This window comes from Malus domestica, chromosome 10 (genome assembly GCF_042453785.1).
Source record: "Malus domestica chromosome 10, GDT2T_hap1".
Taxonomy (NCBI): Eukaryota; Viridiplantae; Streptophyta; class Magnoliopsida; order Rosales; family Rosaceae; genus Malus; species Malus domestica.
Window position 1 is genome coordinate 36,489,772 of NC_091670.1, and position 25,843 is coordinate 36,515,614.

At 37.1% G+C, this 25,843-nt stretch overlaps 2 protein-coding genes across 4 annotated transcripts; one reads left to right on the top strand and one right to left on the bottom strand.

Moving 5' to 3' along the window:
• Window positions 1-937: 937 nt before the first annotated feature.
• Window positions 938-13,748, top strand: LOC103446118 (187-kDa microtubule-associated protein AIR9-like). Of its 3 annotated transcripts, none has more exons than XM_008385185.4 (39): window positions 938-1,214; window positions 1,397-1,476; window positions 1,726-2,587; window positions 2,763-2,834; window positions 2,948-3,013; window positions 3,168-3,239; window positions 3,340-3,405; window positions 3,537-3,599; window positions 3,699-3,764; window positions 4,012-4,111; window positions 4,299-4,400; window positions 4,886-5,118; window positions 5,212-5,326; window positions 5,460-5,580; window positions 5,948-6,123; window positions 6,295-6,430; window positions 6,640-6,740; window positions 6,846-6,893; window positions 7,149-7,333; window positions 7,434-7,551; window positions 7,954-8,081; window positions 8,308-8,476; window positions 8,723-8,841; window positions 9,094-9,262; window positions 9,493-9,577; window positions 9,689-9,768; window positions 9,852-9,971; window positions 10,157-10,352; window positions 10,447-10,568; window positions 10,925-11,132; window positions 11,293-11,366; window positions 11,459-11,597; window positions 11,872-12,053; window positions 12,277-12,432; window positions 12,575-12,706; window positions 12,814-12,872; window positions 12,978-13,010; window positions 13,100-13,231; window positions 13,467-13,748. In XM_008385185.4, the coding sequence occupies exons 3-39, from the start codon at window positions 1,760-1,762 to the stop codon at window positions 13,641-13,643; spliced, it is 5,148 nt and encodes a 1,715-aa protein (XP_008383407.1). In that variant the 5' UTR covers window positions 938-1,214; window positions 1,397-1,476; window positions 1,726-1,759; the 3' UTR covers window positions 13,644-13,748. The 3 variants fall into 3 exon arrangements, with proteins under 3 accessions (XP_008383407.1, XP_008383409.1, XP_070661738.1); XM_070805637.1 differs by having other exon boundaries at window positions 1,049-1,214; window positions 1,380-1,476; XM_008385187.4 differs by lacking the exon at window positions 1,397-1,476 and having other exon boundaries at window positions 1,014-1,214.
• A 523-nt stretch (window positions 13,749-14,271) lies between these two features.
• Window positions 14,272-18,884, bottom strand: LOC103446117 (cationic amino acid transporter 1-like). Its single transcript, XM_008385184.4, has 3 exons — window positions 18,612-18,884; window positions 18,102-18,516; window positions 14,272-15,845 (listed from the first exon to the last, which is right to left on the bottom strand). Exons 2-3 carry the CDS (start codon window positions 18,514-18,516, stop codon window positions 14,416-14,418), a joined length of 1,845 nt encoding a protein of 614 aa, XP_008383406.1. The 5' UTR covers window positions 18,612-18,884; the 3' UTR covers window positions 14,272-14,415.
• Between the last annotated feature and the right edge of the window lie 6,959 nt (window positions 18,885-25,843).

Here is a 25,843-nt window from a genome sequence, read left to right on the forward strand (position 1 = left end):
GCACAATGACAGTTCATTAAAAATCGTGCGGTCACAATTAAATATTTTTTACGTAAAACGAGATTGCTTTACTTTTAAAAATATAAAAAATCTTTAATTGTGACCGCACGATCTTTGATGAACAGTCCTTATGCTTTGATATTCGGATCCCCAGGGAGGAGATCTAGAGAGGATCCTAATCCTTTTGGAGAGGAACCGAATCCAATGAAGTGCACTAGATAAGCAACAAGAAGTAAGGATGTTTGCATTGAAAAAACACATATATTTTATGTAAGACGACTTTGCATTCTCTTTTTTTTTCAAATTACAAAACAAAACGAAAAGAAACATAAGCAAATTAAAAATCGTTTAGTCATTTAAATTAGATAGTCGAATAAAGTTTGTCTACTAAAATGAAGATGATATTAATTAAAGGATTAAATAATCTTCATTTGGATAAAAATTGAAGATTTAAAAGTTCACAACCATGAACTTCATACACAAAAAGGCAATTACGATACAAGTTTTAAAGCTAAATTAATTTAACTAAAAACGTTTTAGGTCATTTTAAAAGTATTTTGACACTTTATTTTGATAAAATCCTAAAATAAAAGCACATTACTTTTTTTATCCTAACTTGGATCCTCTCTGGATTCCTTCATCATAATCTATCAAATCAGGGGATCTGCGCCGTTAAAATTTGATTCAACAGTTGAAGTTATTATAACTTTTAGTAGCCGTTTGATCAAATTTCAACGACATAAATTTTTTGATTTAGTGAATTAAGAGGAAGAGATCCGAAGATGATCTCTTTTTCGAAATTAAAGTAGTCAAGTGTACTATAATTTTCACCAACCACTTCCCCTTTTTTTCTGCCCACTCACAGATGACATGGGGAATGGGAGTCCATTTTTCACTGCACAGTGTTTTAAATCTTAATTTTTTCCGCCAATTTTTTAACATTTGCTAATTTTATCTGGAACACCCAACTTTTTCCAAATATATTTTAATCCCCACATGGCTGTGGTGTGGCCATAGCTTTTACCAAATTCTTAGCTCAGCAAACAGCACAGTTTCTCAGTTACTCACTCTCTCACTCCATCACTTTTGTGCTGTATTTTTGGTGCCTTGCGAGCCTGCCTCTGAGCATCTTCTGCCATAATAATAAAACCCTAGAAATGCTTTACAGTTTCCCTTTCAGTTTTGTGACCCCCCAGATCTGAGACATTGTCCAGGTGATTTTTTAATTTATTGTCCTTGTCTCTCTATCTCTCTTCATTTATTTCGTCTCAATCTTTTTACTGTTTGTTTGCATTAGTCCTTCTGAGTTCACATTTGTTGTTTTTGAGCCTTTTTCTCGAAAGGGTTTGGCTTAAATCGAACTGGGTTTTGCTAAACAGTCTACATTTTGTGGTAGATCCAAGTATGGTCCTTTGTTTACAAGGACAGGGGTTTTGGTCCTGAAAAAAGCTTCAATCTTTATCAAGTTCTGGACTTGTAAGTACCTCCGGCTTTTATTTTATGAATTGGGTTTTCCATTTTTTCCACATGGAGTTTTACTTGAATTGAATTACCTTTTAGTTGGTGAAAAATTGAGGTGAGGAGTGAAGTTGAAGTTTTTAGCTTAGTTGAGTAAAGGGTGTGAATTTTTACAAAACTGCACTTTTTTCTTTTATTTTCTTTCTGCATTTTCTTGGAAACCAAACATAAACTTATTCGGTTTTGTTAACTGTTGGTGGAATGTAGCTTTTGGTTTTGAACGCATTTGTGGTGAACCAAAATGGAGGACAATTTAGTGCCTGCGGGCGAAGACACAGTTGAAAAGGTCCCAATTCCAAAGAAGCAGTCCTCTGTTTGTTCATCAGAAACTGCAAAAAGTGTTTCCAAAAAGGTGAAACCTGGTGGTGCAGTGACATCGAAGATCTCGGTTCCAACTAGTTCCATTAGACCGAAAGTAGACCCGAAAAGTGGTTTGGATCCTAATTTAAGTGTCACCAAGCCAAGTGCAACTGGCTCTACCCGGAGTTTGAATTCAGTCCCTGTAAGGCGCAACAGCACTGGAGGTTTGCCTCAGAAGCCATCAGTCTCCGCCGCAAGAATGCAAAACAATACTACTACGGCTGCAGTTAAAAAGACTCCGGACGCTGTAAGGCGGTCTCTCCCAGAGCTTAGAAGAAGTTCAGTGCCTTCAGCTGCTACTGCTAAATCTTTGACTAGAACCAGCGTTTCAGAGGTTAGAAAGTCGGTTTCAGGATCGCCATTGGACCGGAGCCTGAATAAATCAACTGGATCTAATGTGAGTGTAACTAAACAAGAGACTATCAGGAAGCCTGCTGTGAGGCCAGTATTGTCCACTTCTTCTTCATCTTCAAGAAGGCCGACTTCCTCATTGGACAGTAGTGCTAGCAGTGGTGTCAGGAAGTCGGTCTCAAAGCTTTCTTCCCCATCAGCTCGATCACCTGCAGTTACTAGTGGGCTGAGAACTTTGTCCTCTTCTCTTGATAGAAATTCCAGTTTATCTGGACGTAGGAAAACAGCAACTCCTGAACACCGGGATTCTCGGTTCATTGTACTTCCACAAGTGGAAATCAAAGCCGGTGATGATCTGGTAAGCATCATTCCTCTTGAATTTCACATACGCTTCATTGGATACTTTATTTGATTTGCATCTGTGTGTGTCATGGTGTTGAAGATGACTACTTGTGAAATATTATCATATCACAGGTGACAGACAGTCCTTTCATTCTGTACTTATTACTGCCTTATTTTACTTTTTGTGCCAGAGGTTAGATCTTAGGGGTCACAGAGTTCGTAGCCTCAAGGCTAGCGGGTTGAACTTGTCGCCAAATTTAGAGGTAAACTGATTTCTTATTATACGATTAGCATTTAAGAGAATTTTGCGATCTGCCTAACTAGATACCTTGCAAGCGATTATAATTCTTCCTTTAAATAACACTCTTTTTGGCAGTTTGTTTATCTTAGAGACAATCTCTTGTCTACGTTGGAGGGAGTGGAAATATTGACACGAGTAAAGGTTGGTTAATAGGACTCAAATGTTTCCATCCACATGTTCAAATTATTTGCCAAGCAACTATTTATTACTATGCACGCAATAAGCATGTAAACAATGTCTGCAGATTTGAAAATAAATAGCTTAATAATGATTGATAGTACTTCCTTATTTCCAGGTTCTGGATTTGAGCTTCAATGATTTCAAAGGGCCTGGATTTGAACCTCTTGAAAATTGCAAAGTCTTACAGGTTTGTGTTTCATATATGTTTCATATATATACATATATTCATCTTTCTGGTAGAATGCAGTTATCCATGTAATAGGGTTCTTAAATTTTGATCTGTGCAGCAACTTTATCTTGCTGGAAACCAAATCACATCACTTGCAAGCCTCCCTCAGCTCCCTAATTTGGAGGTAAGGATTAATGAATTGTTTTGCGTTGCTGATGTGCAATGCCAGTTTTCAATTTGTTATAACCTCCCGAGTTGGTCCCTGGGGGTAATAATTTTGATGTTTCTGACTTTTGTTTGTTTTTCCTTGTATAGTTTCTCTCTGTCGCTCAAAATAAGTTGAAGTCTCTTACAATGGCAAGCCAACCTAGATTACAGGTTTGTTGTTGTTGTAGTAGCTTGCAACTTGTGGCTTCTTTTCCCCACTCCTAGTGTTTGAAATACTTATTATTTCAATCACTTCAAAATTTCAAACAGGTATTAGCTGCCAGCAAAAACAAAATTTCAACTCTAAAGGGTTTCCCCTACTTACCAGTCCTTGAGGTTAGTTTCAAAATACCTACATTTACCCCAAGTTCTCTTCTGTGGGTCTTTATCTTTAACAATGTAGCTGAACATCTGGCACATTTAACGTCAAATACTATAGACTAGCTGTGGTGATTGTATTGGTGAAATTCAGTGTGATTGACATCAAGCATGTCAATGAAAGGGATTGATGCATCAATTAATTAATTCATTTGACCCAGGTGTGTAAACTCACATACTCATACTTTCTTGTTTTGTGCCACAGCATTTACGAGTGGAGGAGAATCCCATTCTTAAAATGCCTCACTTAGAAGCAGCTTCCATTTTGCTTGTTGGCCCTACCTTAAAAAAGTTCAATGATAGAGGTATCTTGTAGAATGATTGTGATTTGGTTTCTGCATCTCTACTATGTTTACCTGTTTCCTGCTCTTACTTTTCTTTCCCTCCCCCCCCCCCTTTTTTTCTGTGTATATCTATAATTTTGTGTTTGTATATCACTAGTTTTATTTTCCAATAGTGTGTTCTTACGAGTTAATGTGAAAATTTTGCCAGATCTTTCCCGAGAAGAGCTTACAATTGCAAAGCGCTATCCTGCACACACCTCTTTGTGCATTAGAGATGGTTGGGAGTTTTGCCGTCCAGACCATGCAGCAGGTGTGTAATTTGATTCTTTCGTTCTTTTATGTTGCAAAATTCAGTTCTCGTGAAATCTTTGGTGCAGAGCTTATGTTTGGTTTTGAAAGGACAAGTTGCTGTTGGAACTTGGAAGTAAAGGGTTTGAATGGACACCTTACTGTCTTGCATAATTCCTTTTGGAGAGACATGTTGTTTTTGATAAAGGGACTGCAAATCTGATGGTTTATCGTGTGTTTTGCTTCATAGGATAATAATGTATTGAAATGCATGAACAAAGTTCACAATAAGCTGCATTTATATGCCCTTCAAATGAACTTACCAAATTTATATGTATATGTCTGGAGATATGTGTGTTTATGGATAGTTATATTCTATGATTGGCATGCTGCTGTATTTTAGTTTTCATTTTTGTCTGTTGTCAGGAAATATTAGGATGTTTAACCTTGTTTTGCAGTTGTAGTTGATAGTTTAGTTAAACTAATGAAATTTTGTTTCTTGAACAGACTCAACTTTTCGTTTCCTTGTTGAGCAATGGAAGGATCATTTGCCTCCTGGCTTCCTGGTCAAGGAGGCCTCTGTTGAGAAACCATTTGAAGAAGATACCTGTCGCTGCCAGTTCACTTTTGTACAAGAGAACACTTTGGCAACTGATCCACAATTAATCTTAAAATACCAATGGTTTGTAGGAGAAAGAACTCCTTCAAATTTCACCATTATTCCTGATGCCACTGGAGAGGTAACTGATTCTTTCAGTAAGTTCAATGTTTTGAAGTTTAGGGCTGCAATTTATTCTTCGTGCAATCTAATTTTGAGCTGATGATGAACATAGGTCTACTGGCCTAAGCATGACGATATCGGTAGAATTTTAAAAGTGGAGTGTACTCCCGTATTAGGAGAAATGGAGTATCCTCCTATTTTTGCTATATCTTCTCCAGTTAAACGAGGTAAATACCAATGGAATAATTTGCCAATATATTTCCGTGTAAAGAAGCATACATTTGCTTATTGGGAAAGTTTTTATACGGTGTAAGGAACTTTTGTCATGCTACTGATTATCTTACTGTCTCTCTTGCAAAGGAAGTGGAATCCCAAAGGTTGTGAATCTTGATGTTCGTGGAGATCTGATGGAGGGAAATATTATGAGAGGCCATGCAGAGGTTGCGTGGTGTGGTGGTACTCCAGGGAAAGGTGTTTCTAGGTGAGAATACCCATTTAAACAATTTACGTACATGTTTACAACGTTACGTTGACAATGCTGGATATTTTTAGCTTGATATACATTGCTATCCATTCCAAAATAGCTGAAGATTGGGTATATGATAGTCTCATGTGTTCCAACCTCCAGCCACCAGTAATTTTATTAACTTTTAATAGTGCAGGAGTGCGTTGCACACGTTGTTGGCCTGTTTCTTAGCTTAAGCTTTGATGTACAATAGTAGTCTAGCACATATCTGCGCAAGTTATTTACATACATATGTTTCTTACAAATATGTGCTTGTCCGCACATTTGTATGTAATGGTACAGAGAAATAACGTAATGCACATACATCTTTCATATTTTTCAGTTGGTTGAGGAGAAAATGGAATAGCAGTCCTGTGGTTATTGCTGGAGCTGAAGATGAGGAGTACAAATTGACTATAGATGATATTGATTCGAGTTTGGTTTTTATGTACACACCAGTGACAGAAGAAGGTGCCAAAGGAGAACCTCATTATAAATACACCGATTTTGTAAAATCAGGTTTGTAACCCTTCCAACTTTTGCAAAGATCCTGTCCATAACTTTTGTAGCATGACTGTGTCAAGTATACGATTCATTGAGGCTGTTTTTCCCTCTTTTATTCACTGCGTTTCCTTTTCAGCCCAAAAGATTATGACTGGGGTATTAATTGTTCATGTTTCATGGTGGCAGCCCCTCCATCAGTCAATAATGTACACATTGTTGGAGATGTTGTTGAAGGCAGTACCATCAGAGGAGTTGGTGATTACTTTGGAGGAAGAGAGGGTCCCAGCAAGTTTGAATGGTTATGTGAGCATAAAGACACTGGGTTAGTATACTCATTTGTTGTGATGCTCCAAAGGAACTTATATGGCCTTTAGTTATTATGTTCCTTCATGTGGAAGTTCCTCATAGTTTTGTTCCCTTAATCTTTTTTTTTCAATTTTGGCGTCTTTTTTTTTCTAATTTCTTTTTTGTTGAAAGTTTGCATACTTGAGCCTCCCTCCTCATATTTCCTCTAATGGCTTTTCTTGTCAGAGACCTCGTTTTGGTATCAACTGGTACATCTGAGTATACTTTGACTAAGGAAGATGTTGGCCATCACTTGGCTTTTGTGTATATACCTATCAATTTTGAAGGTTAATACTTTGACCTTTCCTTTGGGAACATTTTATAAATAGTAACAGTGTGGCTTACTCCTGAATTGGCATTTAACATTGTGTTGGTGCTTTTCTTTTTTTCAGGTCAAGAAGGGGAATCTGTTTCGATAAGGTCCCATGTTGTGAAGCCAGGTATCTTGAATAATGTCAACAGTCTTGAAGCTAGATTTGGTTTACTTTTCTAAGTAAAAAAAAAAAAAAAAAGCATTCTTTAAATTGATGTCATTTTCCTTGTGGAAGTCTTCTGGTTGATTTTGTGGATATCTGTTGTGATGTATGGTTGGAATTTTAACCTGTTCTATGTTTCTATTTTGGTTTTGTGATGTTGGCATGTTGTCACTGACTTCCTCTTGTTTAATATATTTTTTTTGCTCTGTCAAATTCCAGCACCTCCAAAGGTAATAGATTTGAAGATAGTTGGTGATCTAAGGGAGAACAGTAAGGTTACTGCAGTCGGTACTGTCACTGGAGGAACTGAAGGGTCTAGCAGAGTACAGTGGTTTAAAACAAGTTCGTCTACTTTGGATGGTGAGAAAGGTCTTGAATCTTTGAGCACCTCTAAGATTGCAAAGGTTCGTGATCTCATATTCTTTTAACATACGAATTCAGAAATCCTAATTGAAGGGCTTTCATATATGTGATGCAAATTGTATTGATGATACCTTTGTTTAGGCGTTTCGCGTACCCTTAGGAGCTGTTGGCTATTACATCGTTGCAAAATTTACTCCTATGACTCTAGACGGTGAATCTGGTGAACCAGCGTATGCTATATCAGATAGAGCAGTTGAGAGTAAGTAAATCTTTTATGTGTTTGTGTATTTAATAGTTTTTGGATTTCAAGCTAATATACAGTAATATCAGCCTAATACAAGGATTTTGCCACCACTGATATAGAAAGAGTGGTGGAAGGTATATCCTTCCCCACTTATCAATGAAATGTTTGCGGCATTCTACCATAATTATCTTGGTGGAAAGTTGGAAACAGAGAATCTTTTTAATATATTCACAAAAATTTCGGTGGAATTCTATATGTGTTTTTTTTTAAACTTTATAAACCCAGCCGTTGATTTCCAACGGCTAGATTGAAGGTTGCATCTGTTGCTAACAAGGGAGTTGCTTAATCCTTGTACCACCCATTCTTGATGCGCTAATAGAGGTAGTGGATACCTGACCGTTATCCTGCTTCTTGCAGCTCTGCCTCCAAGCCTAAATTTCTTATCAATTACCGGTGATTACACCGAAGGTGGAATGTTGACGGCATCATATGGTTACATTGGTGGTCATGAAGGAAAAAGTATCTATAATTGGTATCTTCATGAGGTATATATACCTTTATCAAATTCAAGACATGATTTAATGCTTGATCTATTGGTGGTCTAATACCTTTCTTACATATTTTTAACTGATTTATCTACAAAAATGAGAGAATCTTCAACGTTACACTGGGTCGTATTAGGTTTTTTTTCCCATGATGTGCTGTGCAGATTGCTAGGTGATATATAGAGGACCTATGCTTATAGTTACTTGTTTTCCTGGGAATTGACAGGTTGAGGCTGACTGCGGATCTCTAATACCTGAGGTCACAGGACTTCTTCAGTATCGTATTGCAAAAGATGCAATTGGTAAATTCATTTCATTCCAATGCACACCAGTGCGTGATGATGGGATTGTGGGTGAGCCAAGAACATGCATGGGCCAGGAATGTGTTCGCCCTGGTAATTTTGTTCTCTTGTTTCTTGATATATATTGTGCCGATTATTTGCATGTTTGTTTTGCTAAGTGGACAAAAGAAAAAGCACAGTACATTGATCTTTAGTTGGTTTCAAATGAATATGCATGCCAATGGCATATGCTATAATTTTCATTGTAGACTTGTGCAAATTATGGTGGATACCTATGCATGCTGATTTATATATTTTGTGCTCGAGTCATTCTTATGAAGCATGCTACTTCTTAATCAGGGAACCCTAGATTGCTTTCTCTACAAATCGTTGGGAATGCCACTGAAGGAACTACACTTAGTGTGGAAAAAAAATATTGGGGCGGTGAAGAGGGAGATTCAGTTTTCTACTGGTTCCGGGTAATTTCATTTAACTTTGTTCTGCTAGTAAGTTATCTTCTGTTCTCAATTTGTGAAATTTTGGTTGGCTTCCAGAACCTTGTGTGTGAGAATTCCTTGTTTACTAGAAATTTACATTTTAATATTACCAGAAAGTCACAATTCCTTGAGAAAACACGTCGTATACGACCTTGTTTGTGGTTGCTTTTCTCAAGCAATAGAAAATTGCCAACTGGTACAACTTTTGATAAAAGAAATGTGATGCATTGGCAGACTACCTCAGATGGAGCACAAACTGAAATTAGGGGTGCAAAAGCTGCTTCATACACTCTCTCAATTGATGATATTGGCTTCTTTGTCTCAGTGTCATGTGAGCCTGTCAGAAGTGACTGGGCTCGTGGTCCCACTGTTCTATCCGAACAAATTGGACCTGTTATACCTGGTAATGAGTTAATTTATTGTTATCTTTATTTATAATGGTAGGATACTAATGAAGGTTTCTAGTTTTTTTTCTTCCCTTTCTCACTTTGGCTTGTATAGCTGGTTATCAGTAATAATATGGTCATATAAGTTTGATACGCATACCATCAGTTCTGATAAATGCCTATTCATCTTTCCAGAAGAATAAAATTAAGAAAGAGTGTTTATTATAAACTTGTATTCGGACTGCAGGCCCCCCAACTTGTCGATCTCTGGAGTTTCTTGGTTCCATGATAGAAGGGCAACGTCTCAGCTTTACTGCTTCTTATAGTGGAGGGTCAGATTTCCTTTTATTCTTTTTGTATTATTGTTTTCTCCTCCTTTGGATAATCCTGGAATTTTGGTTTTATGATTGCTCACACAATGGAAGTCCTTGTTTGTGATTCAGGGAGAAAGGAAATTGCTCCCACGAATGGTTTAGAGTGAAGCGTAATGGTGTCAAGGAGAAGTTGAGTACTCAAGGACACGGTGAGTTCTTTAGAGTAATTACTTGAGACATATTTCACATCCATTTAAATTACAATTTGAAATGGCACTTTTTCTCGTGGCAGATTTTGTGGATTTGACCCTTGATGATGTGGGAACATGTGTTGAACTTGTTTACACTCCTATGCGCAAAGATGGGATGAAAGGAAATTCTAAGAGTATACAATCTGATGTGATTGCTCCTGGTTAGTTAATTTATTTTCAAGAGTTCTGCAGATTCTTTTTGTAGTTTGGATGGTCAAATGTTAAATTCGTTTTGGATTATGGTGAATCCATCTTATTCTGTCCATTTCTTTTGTTTTCATTTGCATTAAAGAAAAGATTATTTGATTATTATTAAACCAACTCAATTTATTGCTTCTTGCAACAGCGGATCCTGAAGGGCTGGAGCTTGTCATTCCCGACTGCTGTGAGGCTGAAAATTTACACCCAAAAAAAAGATATTTTGGTGGAGAAGAAGGTGTTGGAGAATACATTTGGTACAGAACAAAGAATAAGCTGCATGGATCTGCATTGCAGGATATATCTAATGTGTGTGAAGATTTGGTTATATGTGGTAAAGCATTGTAAGTTCTGATACTGGGAGGTGATTTCTAATGATTCTAAGTCTGTTTTTCCATTTTTGAAAAGATGTATCTTAATGGTTTGCAAATGTGGCAGAACATACACACCAGTACTTGAAGATGTGGAGGCATATTTAGCCTTGCATTGGCTCCCCACTCGTTCTGATGGCAAATGTGGACAGCCACTAGTTGCGATTTGCAACTTTCCAGTTGCACCAGGTACAAACTTAGTTCTGATATTTTCATGCTTGTAGATTCTTTGGTTATCATTCACAGGAGGACATACCATTAATGCTGTTTTATTTTTCTGATTGGAAAAATTGATATACACTCCTTCAAGTTCCTTAAATTTCATGTGGTGTTGGATTTTAAGGAAGTTACATACTTGAGAAACTGTTTCAATTTAATTTAGCCAAGAATCGAGACCAACTTTATAGTTAATTGATCAGTTCCATGTTTTGTATCTGCTATATACTATTGTCGATACATTTCATATGTTATTGTCTAGGTCTTCCAAGGCATTCATATATCCATTTCTTTTGGATCATTGACTGTTTAGTGAAATAATGTTGCAGCTCTTCCTGTGGTTTCTAATGTTCGTGTGAAGGAGTTGTCACGAAGTGTTTATTCTGGAGAAGGAGAGTATTTTGGTGGATATGAAGGATCGAGCCTGTTTAGCTGGTATAGAGAAAATAATGAAGGAACTATTGCTCTTATTAATGGAGCCAACTCTAACACTTATGAAGTCACCGATGCAGACTACAACTGCCGTCTATTGTTTGGGTAAAAGTTCCATCTCGCATTTTAACCTTTCCAACATCTGACAACTTGCATGTCAAATATATTCCTTGTTAGTTATATGTATAGCCTGTGGAGTTTTATGGATGAATATGTAGATATCTATATATACACACTAATGAACTTTTTCAAATGCATCTCATAGATACACACCGGTTCGTTCAGATTCGGTGGTTGGAGAACTGAAGTTGTCTGAGCCAACTGATATTATTCTTCCAGGTAGAGTCCCATTTGACTGTATCAACACTTCTGGCCTTTGATATATTTGGACTTAAATTTTAATATCGTTCGGATATGGCATTACCCTCCAGAGCTTCCAAGACTAGAGATGCTCGCTCTCACTGGAAAGGCAATCGAAGGTGATGTTCTTACAGTTGTTCAAGTGATCCCAGAGAGTGAGACTCAACAGATTGTTTGGAGCAAGTACAAGAAAGATGTCAGATATCAATGGTATGGTGTTATATTTTAGTAATCACCGGCATGATTCCATTCAAATGGGACTACAGTTGGGTCATAGTGGCATGTAACATTTTTTTCTGATAATCAGATGGCTATTTGAATCTTTTAGAAGGTGGCATGCAGCGGTTTCTAATGTCGTCTAATGTCATAACTTTCAAGTCTCGAGATGCATTCAATTTGTTGAAATTTTCTTATTTCTTGTCTCAAGTTTATTAGCTTGTACTATTTCAATTTGTTCATTATATGACACAAAGGGATGCTGCAGGTATTTTTCTTCAAAGGAGGAAGATATGAAAACCTTTGAAATATTACCTGCGCAGCAATCTTGCTCCTACAAGATGCGTCTAGAAGATGTTGGGCGCTGTCTAAAATGTGAGTGCATTGTGACTGATGTCTTTGGAAGATCAACTGAGCCTGTATATGCTGAAACTGGACCTATATTACCAGGTATTCCCTTTCAAACACATCCATTAGTCCTCGGGTTTGGTGATTTTCTTGGGATCCTAAAGCATGTAAACTGGACTAGTAAGAAATGCTTTCAAGCCCATTTGATGGATTGAAATGCAAAACGTGTGGAAGTTGCCACGGCTCCATATTTTAGCTTTTAACCGTATTCGTATATGCCCCTAATTTTTGTTTAATCATATATTTCACTTCTGTTAATCTGTAGGGATCCCTAGGATAGATAAGCTGGAGATTGAAGGGAGGGGTTTCCACACCAACTTATACGCTGTACGTGGAATTTATAGCGGAGGGAAGGAAGGCAAAAGTAGAATCCAGTGGCTCAGATCAATGGTTGGGAGTCCTGATCTTATCTCTATACCAGGTATAGTTTTTCTTACACGAATCATTTTTCTGTTCAACAATTTGTGGAGCTTTCTGAATTTCGTTTGTGATGGTAAATAGCCTAGCGAATAGCATATGATTTATCTTTCCACTGGAATATTGAATGAAAATTTTACTTGCAGGGGAGGTAGGGAGAATGTATGAGTCTAATGTGGACGACGTAGGGTACAGGCTTGTTGTGGTTTACACTCCTGTAAGAGAGGATGGAGTGGAGGGGCAACCTGTTTCTGCATCAACAGACCCGATTGCAGTTGGTAATTTAGAATCCCGTCTCTCACCATTTTTTTTCCTTTTTCTTATTGCTTTTAAGTTGTAATAGACCGACTGTTTGTTTATAAAATTGGCATCGATTTTCATGCAGAACCTGATGTTCTTAAAGAAGTGAGGCAGAAGCTTGATCTTGGAACTGTGAAATTTGAGGTATGGAAATCGTTAAACTCATTGATATTGTCTTCCATGTGTAGTAAATCCTATAGTATCTGTCGCAAAATCCATTTCTAACCACATTTCACTTATTCGGTACAGACATTGTGTGACAAGGACCAATCTACGAAAAAGGTTCGTCAACTGATATCCTCTTTCTACGATTGTAATTAATCTGTTCCCCATTGGAAACGATTGAAATTTTTTTGTTGTTTTTATTGCAGGCTCCTGCAGTGGGAAGTCTTGAGAGAAGAATCCTCGAAGTCAATAGAAAAAGAGTCAAGGTGGTAAAGCCTGGTTCCAAGACTTCCTTCCCAACGACTGAAATTCGTGGAAGTTATGCGCCTCCCTTTCACGTAAGTTCACGTCACTAACTTCCTATACACGCCTTCTAAATCCATCTTTGCTTTCCCAGTTGCGCGATGTTTGGAATGTTCAACACATCGAAGAAATTTCAAACATAGAACTTTAGCGCAGGCTCATTGTTGTCGTTCTAAGCCTAAGATGGCTGGATTTCCTTTCATCTTCCTTCCGGCTTTGAGTTGCATTTCTTATGTCCTACAAACTTAAAAAGGTGGAGAGTTTTGTCAGGTGGAGCTGTTCCGAAACGACCAACATCGTCTGAAAATCGTGGTGGACGGCGAGAATGAGGTGGACTTGATGGTGCAGTCGAGGCACCTGCGGGATGTGACAGTGCTTGTGATCCGAGGGCTCGCTCAGAGATTCAACAGTACATCCCTCAACACCCTCCTCAAAATCGAGACATAAATATATAATGTACGTAATTGTAAGGTGTGCAGTGAGAAAGGGATATTACAATGAGGATTGTGTTGGCATTATTCAATTAGTTAATGATATATACACGTTTATTAATCGGTTTTGCGAAATTCTACGGGAAGTATAAATTTATTTTCGTGTAACTTTCATGGCGTCATAAAGGTTCACTAATTTCTTTCGTACTCTAATTGCCATAGATTTTTCGGAAGTTGACTCAAATGATCGATTTGCAAATCTCAATGGTCTAAATAGAACATTGATGATATATGGATCAAACATTGGCGATATTGATCAAATGCTGAAAAATGATAGTTTCAATAATTGAGATTTCTAAATTGATTATGGTAAAAGGGCGACCTCAAGCCAACAAAACTTCTCGCTTTGCGAGGATCAGAAGGAATGTTTATTGCTGCGAATGCATTGGCAAATATAGGTCATTCTCAGTTGTGCGTGAAAGTTCGGATGCATTTTGTCCCTAAAATAGTCTCCCATGCCCGATGTAAACTTTTACCAATTAAAATTAGATTGTCGACGTACCCTCATAAAAATAATTAACCTCTCTAATTGCTTGTAAGAAAGAAACTAAAAAAAAAAAAAAACTTGGTTACAAAGAAAGGTGTGGTGTGTTAAAAGTACTACTGTAAATCATATTTATAGACATATAATTGTAAATCACATTACTAATGAGCAAGCTGATAACAAACTAATACAGAATTAATCACACAAACACAACTAAATCTTGACACATTCAAGAAACCCTTTCTTAATTAGCAGCAGTTGCAGAGGCATAGCTACCATTTCCACTGCCTAATCCGGGGTCCCTTGTCGCAACCCCTGCAGCTTCAACCTTCCACAACTCATTGCCTGTGCCGCCCTCCAGCCTCTTCGCTTCGGAGTCCTTTGCCGTGTCATAAGACGCGTGCAACCCGAAGAAGAAGTAGTAAACCAAGATGATCACAGTCCACACTCCAAACCTTACGAATGAGGCGTGATCGATTGACCCGAGCAGGAAAATGTTGATGGCAATTGAAAGAGATGGCAACCATGGCACCAGTGGCACTCCCCAGAGCTTCGGATCCCTTGCTTGGGGGACAAGTAACCAAATCCCGAAAGTACCCAAGAACCAAAGCGGCGCGGTTACCACGTAGGCAGTCCATTTATCTGTTCTGCTCCAGTAGATAGAGGTGGCAATTGAAGAGGTAATTATGATGAAAAGGAAGGCAATGAACTTGTTCCTGTTGGCCTGAGTTGTGACGCCGCTTACATAGTAGCGGCGAACAAGGAGAGCCATGGCAACAAGGCTGAAGATGAACAGAGTGGAGATGGAGAGAAGGTTGGCCAGAACGTCGAGGCTTGAGAAGAAGGCAATGATTGCGGTGGCTGCAAGCATGGTGACCGTCGCATTGACAGGAGTGCCGGTTTTGGAATCAACTTGCGCAAACCATGGCGGCACCATGTGGGTTCGGGCAATGTGAGTGAGGTACCGAGCCTGTCCAACTGCCCCGACAAGAAGCACGCTTGTCATACCTTTCAATGCGCCCGCTGCCACAATGTACTTAGCCCATCCCATCCCAACAGCTTCAAATGCAACCGAAAATGGAGCTTGTTCGTCAATGCTGCCATACGGCTGCATAAGGCATAATGTCACTGCAAGCAAGCAATAGACCACTGTGGTAATCACCATTGAACCGACAAGACCAATTGGGATGTCCCTTGCGGGATTCTTGGTCTCCTCCGCCATGGTTGAAACAGCATCGAATCCAACGTAGGCGAAGAATAGTACAGCTGAGGCTTGGAACACACCGCGGGGGCCAAAGGGGGCGAAATCGATGTAGTTTTTGGTATCAGCTTTGGTGAGGCCGGCAATGATGATGAAGATAATGACAATTACATGGACAATCGAGGCAATGTAGTTGAGACGAGAAGAGCCCTTTGTGCTGAGGACTGCGAGGCAGCAGATGCCGATAATGACAACAACGGCAATGGGGTCGAGGAACCTGTAGTCCTCTGGCAAATCGTGGGCTACGATGCGGAAATCATTGGTGTCGCTGCGGTTGCAGAGGGTGGTGAAGTAGGAGGTCCAGGAACGAGCAACGGCTGCGCCGCCTATGACATACTCGAGGAGGATGTTGCCTGCTGCAATGAAGGCCACGAAGTCACCTAGCTCCACCCTTAGGTAGGCAAATGAGCCCCCTGCAAAATCAAATTCAAAACGTTTTCACTTCTACGATCAGTTGAAAAAAAATAGGTAAATTACATAAAATTATCTTAACTATTGGATCAATGACAGTTTCATACCCTATCTTTAAAAAATTTCAATATCATACTTCATCTACGAATTTGTTACAATTTCATATCTTCCGTTAGTTTAATTATAATGGTATTACTACTTTAATTACTTCGAAATATTATATTAGACATAGCAAGATAGGATCAATAACTATTATGATTTATAGAAGCGATACAACAAGATTCGAACTCGAGTACAAGAATGAATGTTCTTAATCAACTAAATTTAATCAATGTGTTAGTACCTTATGAACCAGACAATACTAGGATTAAGTCTAAATCAAGGATAATTGACCCAAAGAAAGTCAAAACCAGTGATAGATGGTGGGGACAGGACTCCCAGGTCATCACTCATCAGAGTCAAAGAGATAGACCGGCCTACGCTATTGAGTCATTGACTTTGAATAGTTAAGCAAACAGAAAGTCCGCATGGAAAACGAAGAATAATGTAGAAAGTAGCAAAATCATGCGGGCAAGCAACGTGATGAGCCACCTGCCAGATTTCCCCCAGTCACCCATATATTCATTAAATATTTCTTTGGATTTATTGATACATTTTACTAAAATATCTTCAGAATATTCAAAAGCATTCCTTTAAACGTAAGCATTTGATCATTTGACGTTTTGCATCTTCACCTAAATGGGTTATTTAATATTCAAACATAATTGTTATTAATACTCTAAAAATTTAAAAATCTTATTTTGCACTTTAAATATTTTGTAATACAAAAAAAAAATACACTTATGAAGAATGCCGAATGAGATTTTTTGAGTTCTATTAACAGTTCCCAGTTCAAATTATATGATGTTTATGTGGAAAAGGGATCATCTCCTGATCCTTTCCACCTGAGCCTCCTAACTAACAAATTTGGACCTTTGAAATTTGATCCAATAGTTAAAAACAGAAGGCCCCATTAAAAGTTATAAAAACTTTAGTCGTTTGATCAAATTTCAAATATCCGAATTTGTTGGTCAAAGACTGTTGAAAGGAATCCGAAGAGGATCTCTGTTTATGTGATCTTGCAATCCTAATTATGATCAAAATAATAGATTCGGAACTCTGTAATTTTTTATTTCATTTAATGGTGTGATGGGACGCTAATATAGTATAATTGTTGTGACCAATGAGATTCTCTCATTCAATGGTAAGAAGATAGATTAATTTCACGATTATATAAAGATTTGTCCCTGTTCTAATAATATTGTTTCTAATACGTACTTAACTCTTTTGAATAGTAAGAACATATAGTTTGAAGAGAGTAGATGACATTTATAAGCATGCGACGATTTCTCTTCTACAAATAAGTTTAATCATCATTGATTTATTGTAATTCGATTTATTGGATATATAATCATAATTTCTTCTTGCCGTGATTTCAAATGTCTTAAGGCTAAAATCAGTAAGGTTGTATAAAACCTCAAGTCAAATACCCTATGGAATAATTCAATTATAAAATACTAAGAAAAGCATGTTCAACTGTTTAAGAATCTTACGTAATTTAATTTATATAATTTTACGGTAATATTATCAAAACTTGTGTTATTATATAAAGGGAAAAGACAAAAGAGTCGAACTTTTATAATACTTAAATTGCCTTTCTCATTAGGAATTTCTAAAAATAAAAAGTAAAAATATTCACACAAGAAAGACATAGTCGGACTGTGAGTGATTAGTAAGTTTATTATTTTTCAAAATATATTTTAATGAAAAACACATAATAAAATAAAAAGGGTAAGTTAAGGAGATTAAAATTTTAAACTAATTTTAGAACCCAAATGATATATCACTAGTAGGAAATAAGCACGTTAATTAACGCTTAACTAATAATCTAATTATCAATAACCACATCATTTGATTTATAAATTTAGTTTAAAAAATATTTACGTGAAAATCGAACCTTTTTTATTAAATTTTATATATCGAACCTTTTTTTAGTATTTTCCGTCAAGATCAAATATTTACGTCCAGGCATACACATCAGTCGTTCATAAAAAATATATTAAAAATTAATAGAACCGTTTCTTGTTGAAAAAAAGACGATAATATGCAGGCAAAGGCTAATTTAAAAGTAATAAAACAAATTTTTTTACCAAAAAATATTAATACAACAATAATATTTAACAAAATTGCTCGAATATTCAGTAAGTGTGTTGCCGTACCTGCAACAGGAATCTCGACTGCGAACTCGGTGTAGCAGAAAACAGAGAGCAAGGCGGAGACGCCCGAGACGACGTACGACAGCACGACGGCGGGGCCCGCGTGGTTTTTCGCCTCCAGTCCGGTGAGCACGAATATTCCGGCGCCGATGACAGCGCCGAGTCCGAACCAGATGAGGTCCCACCAGTTGAGCGTCTTCTTCATCTCGTTATGACTCCGCGCCTTCATCTCCACCAGCTCCGTGCTGTCCGCCGACCGGGTCAGGACCCGATCCACGAACCGGCCCGGCGTCTGGCACAGCGCATGGACGTAATTCCACCAGCTCTGGAACGACTCCTCGGGGAGAAAATCGTTCCTTCGGTACGTGCAGCCTCTCCGCCGTATCCCCTCATCGTCTCCTCCGCCGCCCGCCACCATCTGTAAAAATTCACACTCAACATTTTAAAAAACACCGAATTTATTATCGAAATAAATAAGTAAATCAGATGATCCAGAGAGGCTTGATTCAGTACCCTTAGTTTCTGTTTGGTTGCCGAGAAAGCTGAGGAAAATGCTTAGATCCGCAACCGTACGTCTGAATTTGGCTTATATATATACGAAATAATAAGCGATTATTCCAATATCTGCATATTTGTATATTATCTTCGAGAGAGAGAGAGAGAGAGAGAGAGAGATTTATAGAGAGAGAGAGAAAGTGAGCTTCCGTTTTCTCCTTTGGCCGGCGGAGAGAGACAGAGAGAGGCGCGGGAAAACTCATTCAGTAAAGCAAGCAGTTATATACGCCCACTTCGTTGACCGCTCATTACTCGCGTGTTAAGAATAAGAGCTGTTACATTCTGGCAATGATCGAATCTGAACCGTTGATTTTTGGAGGGACGATCTCAACCGCCAGATTCAGTAAATCTGACGCTTCATCGACGGTCACTAATTATTTGATGCGAGGGTCGTTGATTTGGTGAATCTCCATATGAGATTCATTTTATTTATATGCTCGTGAATAATTGACGCTAATATTTTTTTATATAATTGAAAACAGCTTTGTTTGTTTGATTAATGGAAATTTTTTTGTTTTGGAATTATATCACATGGAAAAGCGAATCTAGAATCTTTTTAATATTTAATTTTCTAAATTTGATATTTTTTTAGAAAATTGTAAATAGTTTGATACTTGACTAATTAAATTTCTACCCAATAATGTCATGATATTTCATGCACCAACAGTAATCTCGATATACTGAAAATTTTCTCATTTCGAAATTAAGGCGGTACTTATTTAGTAAAGAAAGCAAGGCAAAAGGACATTGAATCTGGACAAAATTCGGTAGTTTTTAAATGGTGTCCTAATCGGACGGCTGAGATTTTATTCCTAAAAAGGGGGCTTCTTACGGTTGTGTGACGCGGATAGTGATTAGTGAGAACCCCCATAATTAACGTTGTCTTAATTGGTATTTAGTGTGAAAATGCAATTTAATTAGGTCTTACTTGGCAGATACACGTTTGGGGAAATATACCACTCGCGGCAATGGCTGGCCTTATACGCTTACCGTTTTACTATTTTTCTGTTTTTTTATATGAATTTTTTGTCAAGAATTATCAAATAGGGTCCCACCAATTAAAAATCAAGCGTAGGAGATCCACCTGGATAAATTAATAGTAGTAATTATAGGTTAAATTAATTTCTTTATGGGTTGTTTTCACACTAATAAAAAACTTAATAGGAGTCCATTATATGAAATAAAAAAATTTCATAAGCACACGTATTTGACACACAGATAGATTGTGTTCATATTAATGAAGAAGACTTGAATCTAAACAACAAAAGTTAAGGAAACACCAAAATTATATAATTTTAAAATGGACAGATCTGTGACATTATTTTTTTATACGATTTTTTACTACAGAGTGAGTTTTTGTGAGACCCATTCTATAATGTATTTTAACGATCTGAACGGTCTAGCTTTTATAACATCATTCATAGGTTATCTTTGTAAGATCCCACATCGCCCAGAGGTGAGGATCCTATAATCTTATATGTATATTCACATCTCTACCTAGCACGAGGTATTTTGGGAGCTCACTGGCTTCGGGTTCTATCAGAACTCCGAAGTTAAGCGAGTTCGCACAAGAGCAATCTCATGATGGGTGACCCATTGGGAAGTTCTCGTGTGAATTCCCAGAAACAAAACCTTGAGGGCATGGTCGGGGTCCAAAGTAGACAATATCGTGCTACGGCAAAATCGATCTTGGGCCGAAATGTGACAATCTTTGTAAAAAAGTAGAGAAATCCAAAACCATTAAAACATGCATTTGTGGTGAAGAAAATGGTACAAAGAAACCATAACCATTAATCCAACAGTCATATGTTTCAGAATTGAGTGTTTTTTGGTAAACATTATTTTTTAGGGAAGATCTAAATAATAGACGACTCAAATCATTGAAATACATTACGGAATGCGTCCCACAAAAAACATGTGTCAAAAGTTGTGTAAAAAAGTCATGGATCCTTCCTGTTTAAAAAGTTAGGACCACTAAGACCATCTCCAATCCTGACCTAAAACCTAAAAATATTTAGCCCAAAACATTTAGGTTTTAGCCCAGAAACAGCTTTTCTACTCCAACCCTTTTGGCCTAAAATTTTAGCCCCAGATTATCAAAAAATGAATTAAGGCTAATTTTTTTTAAATTAACTTTAAAAAAAAATATTATGTAGACTATCCTAAATTAATTTTATGAACATTTTAACCTAAAAATATTTAAATTCCGATAAATTTTGAAAATCACTAAATCAATACATGAAAATCATGATAAACCACATAAACTTAAAAAAAAAAAATTATTCTAGCCGTTGGAAAAAAATATTTAAATTCCGATAAATTTTAAGATTATTCTAGCCATTGGATTTAAATTTGGACCGTTAGATCTTTTTTTTTACCGTGAGATTTGATTATATTCGATTTAAGCCGTTGGATTCAATAAATATATAAATATAAAACAAAAAAAAATTGAATGTGGACCATTGGATTAACCAACGGTCCAATTACCACCACCACCTGATGAAGAAAAGTAGCCGTTGACTACAGGACAAGGCCCACTTTTCACTCTCATCTATGGGTCCCAGCAGCTTTTGTAGGCTAAATTTATGACCTATATTTACTTTCATTTTAAGTTTTAGGTTTTAGGTTTGGTTTAGGTTTTGGGTTGGAGTGGATTTGGGGGGGGAGGAATGGGGAAAATTTAGGTTATAAGCCACCATTGGAGATGGTCTAAGAGGAAAACCAATTTGAGTAGGTACGTATAAATGAGTAGTTGAACATATGGAGCTAAATTTTTAATTTTTAGCCCCTTACATTAAAGATAGCCTAATAAAATGCATGCAATAGATTACCAAATAATTATTATACGCATCAGTTCATAATTTTAAAGGATGTGCATGAGATTCATATCGAGCTTCTGCATTTCTCGTTCCAGTTGCTCTGAGCATGGGAAGGATTAAGATAAGATTAATTAGGGTTTACGGTTTAAAGTTTAAAGTTAAGATAAGATTAAAGGAAAACTAATGAAAAGGGTTTGAAAACTTTGAGTTTTAATGATAAGGACAAAATAAAGGGTAAAGTGAATAGTACCAGGATTGACTTTTTAATGTAAAAATGTGGTTTTTCGTTAAAGTAAACAGTACCGGAGCTTTTCGTTAAAGTTCCCTAAAATTAATTGTGCTACGTACTAGCTACTATAGTTGAAATTCTCTAGTTTTGTTGAAAAGTCAAGGAATGAGTGCATGAAAGAGGATCCTCTCCGGATCCACTTTAGGATCCCCACATCCTAGCTGTTCATTGTATATCGTATAGTTAATTTTCGTCAGGTACTATTTATGTTTAATTTTTAATAAAAAAATCAAATAATTTATAACCGCACAATTCACGATCAATTGCTAAAATGTGAGGATTCCTAGGATCCCTACAATTTGGCTGAGTGCATGGTTTTGGATAAAGTCCGGCTACAATGATACGTGCCATCCTGTCGTATAATTGTGCATGGTTGCAAAATTTTAATCACGCAAAATTTAATTATTGTAAAAATTTATTAAACTTTATATAAAAACGTTAATTTTTCTGGCCAATTATTAATGCATACTATAGAAGACAAAATTATTTTGGACGGACCTTTTTGGATATATAATCCAAGTCGGTAGAGTTACGGGTACAACCGTCTGATGGAAAACAACTTTTACGTTCCGTTCAAAAAACATTTTTTTTTCGTTGAGAATTCCTCGTTCCCTTATGGTCCGAATTAGAGGCGCTGACTCGGGCGCCTCTTTCCTAGTGGATATGCATACGTCGCATGTGAACTAAGGTTATAAAAGAAGCTCAGTCTTAAAAGTCCAACATTGTCCCACCATTTTTGTGTTTTGTTTCTTGGTTTCGAAGTCGGATAGTGCTTCCATAAATCATTGACTATGAGCAATTGACCATGACAATTTTTTGTTTGTAAATTTTTAGGAAAACTAATTAAAATGATTTGAAAATTTTGAGTTTTAACGATAATAATGAAATAAAGGTAAAGTGAATAGTACCATGATTGACTTTTTAATGTAAAAATGTGATTTTTCGTTAAAGTAAACAGTACCGGGAAACTTTTCGTTAAAGTTCCCTAAATTTTTGTGGTAAAACTTTAGACGGTCTAGATACTTAATAACCTGCACAATTAAGCATTTGTGAGGTTTTTTTTAATTAAATAACTGGATGGAGTGGAATTATACTTTGATAATCATTATGCGTCTTATTTTATCTTGATATTTTCGAGTTGGGGCTTTACGTTCTTCAACATTGTATATGATTACGAGTTGAAATTAGCAAGATATTGTATTTTATATAAATAATAAGATCATTTGCACTAAACTCTTTTCATTCGCGAAAAAAATGAAGAGTGTGAACTTGAAAATGCAATGAGTTAAACAAAAAAACCTATTCATTAGGACACTCTCCGAACCAAACAAGTCAAGAATTTATTCTTGATCATCTTCAATGGTGTAGGAAAACAAAACGGAAAAAATTGTACTATAATGTAGTAAGTTGCCTACTCAATTGTCTCATGAACAAAATGTGTCACTCTAATGAAATAGGCAAACCGCATAGGTAAAATTTAATTTTATTGCTTTATTTCATCTTTAATATCTACTTTTTATCTTTTAGTTTTGTCTTCCTCTTCTACATAAAATGTCTTATTAAAAATAGAGATGTGGGACCCGATTGCCCGTAGTGTTGAAAGTGTGTGCAATATGGACAAGGATTGTCTGCCCTCCCACTTCCGGTGTCCTCTCGTGCCCTCCTGTTTTGTGTGGTCATGGTTAAGCCATGTCAACATTTTATATTATTTTTTTATAGAGATAATGAGACAAAAATGAATAGTGATATTGTAGACATCGAAATTTCGGTAAATAAATGTTGACCGATAAATCAAAGTGTCAACGCTCATGTATTACATAAATTTTACACGTAGCGTGTGACTCAACGAAAATTGAAATGAGTTGGAAAAGTCATCAAATAGGACACGTGTCAACACCTGGCAGAAACGACTTATTTCATCTGGGATATTATATTCAAAATTAGGCCTTGGAAAATTCTATAAATACAAGCCCATTTCATTCATTTTGAGGAATCAATTCATATTACACCTTGAAGCTCTGAAGCTCTGAAACTCCGAAGCTCTCAAGCATCCAGGTTCTCGAAGAATCAAGAAAGTGTTCTTCGTTCTTCGTTCATCGTTCTTCCAAGACCAAGCCTCGACGGCCCTTGGATCAACAATCATCCACCTTCAAGATCAAGCCCCGACGGCCCTTGAAGAAAGCGTTCTTCGTTCTTCGTTCATCGTTCTTCCAAGATCAAGCCCCAACGGCCCTTTGGATCAACAATCATCCACCAATTCAAGATCAAGCCCCGACGGCCCTTGAAGAAAGCACCATCGTTCATCATCCGTTCATCCAAGATCAAGCCCCAACGGCCCTTTGGATCAACAACGTCGACAAATCCACACATCCAACCGTTCTTCAAGATCAAGCCCAAAAGCCCTTGAAGATCCGTTCATCACTGTTCTTCAAGATCGAGCCCAAAAGCCCTTGGAGATCCGTTCATCACTGTTCTTCAAAGATCAAGCCCAAAAGCCCCTTTGAAGATCCGCTCAAATCCACCTTCAAGATCAAGTCCACGGCCCTTGAAGAACGTTCATCCTTAGATCAAGCCCAACGGCCCTTTGGATCAATCACACATCCACAAATACACACCTTACGGAGATCGAATCAGATGATCAAATTAGAGAGAGATTGTAACCCAAAATCATCATCAAATACAAATATTTGTTTGTGAACGTTGTTCTTGTCTCTTTCGTTTCAGGAATTTTCCTTGTTCACAGATATAAAATGTTGATAGGGTTTAACAGTGACCATACAAACAGAAGGACATGGGAGGGCACCGAAAGTGGGAGGGCAGACAATCCTTGTCTATGCAATATTGCCTACTTTGTTGGTGGGGACAAAATCTGCATACGCACTTGACTTATAGATTTTAAATGTGTCCGAAATATGAAACGGAATACCACAGTTATTATATAATTAGAGGAATGTTTTATTTTCAAGTGTTCTTCCAATTGTAAAATAACACATGATGTTTCATTTCGTATTCCTGACACATTGAAAACTCTCAATTGACTAGCCACCCAACCTTTGGTGTTGACTTTGAAACCGAATGGTCGAAGAGCCCAAGGGAAAGGGATCCTCTCTCGATCCCTTCCTCTTAATCCACCAAGTTCGGGGATTCGGTCTGTTGAAATTTGATCTAACGGTTACAACAGGAGCTCACTTTAAAAGTTATAATAACTTTAGCTGTTTGATCAAATTTTAATTATCCGAATTACCGAACTTGATGGATTAGAAGAAAGAGATCTGGAGATGATTCCTTTCCAAGCTGGTCTCTGCTCTGTCATTCAGTCATTGAATAGACCTCCGACACGGCAGATTTTCTCTCATGCGGCATTATCCGTATAGCAACGATAGCGACGCAGACGACAATGGTCATATGTAAACGTCATGCTAAGTTGGTGACAAGACAACGTTGATGTTCAGTAGATATTAGACCATTTCTAATAGAAATAGCTAAAGGTTTAAAAGCCAAAAAAAAGACTTGATTGGTACAAAAACTCACTCCAAACAGATGGTTGGGGCTATTATTTGGCAAAAGAACATTAGGCTGACCAAATGTAGCCCTTCTAGCTTCTTTTTTTTTGGAGGTCAGCTCCTCAGTTACAATAATTAATTCAAATTCAACGACTTAATTTGAAAACATTCAAAGGTAGTTTAATTAAATTACCTAATAAATTATCGAGAAGACTATGTTTAACCTATTTGGTTAGAGATTGTATGAGTATGGTTTGTCACTGTTCATTTAAAAAATATATTTTGCAAGACTATAATTCTAAACGAAACTATATTTAACCCTTTCAATTGGAGATGACCTTATATTAATATCTAGTTGATATTGTCGATGTGACGCCATGTTCGTATGGTGTCCATTAAGACACCTGTCGATACAATGTTGTTAAGATGGCAATGATATTTGATTGCTAAGTAGCCTTCCGCGCGCTCAACCAAGTCATGCAAATGCAAAGGCAAATGCAAGGTACTATGTAGTGCTTAATTTGCTGCAGGATGTTGTAGGAGAAGGCAAATAAACACCATATTCAAAACCAACATATC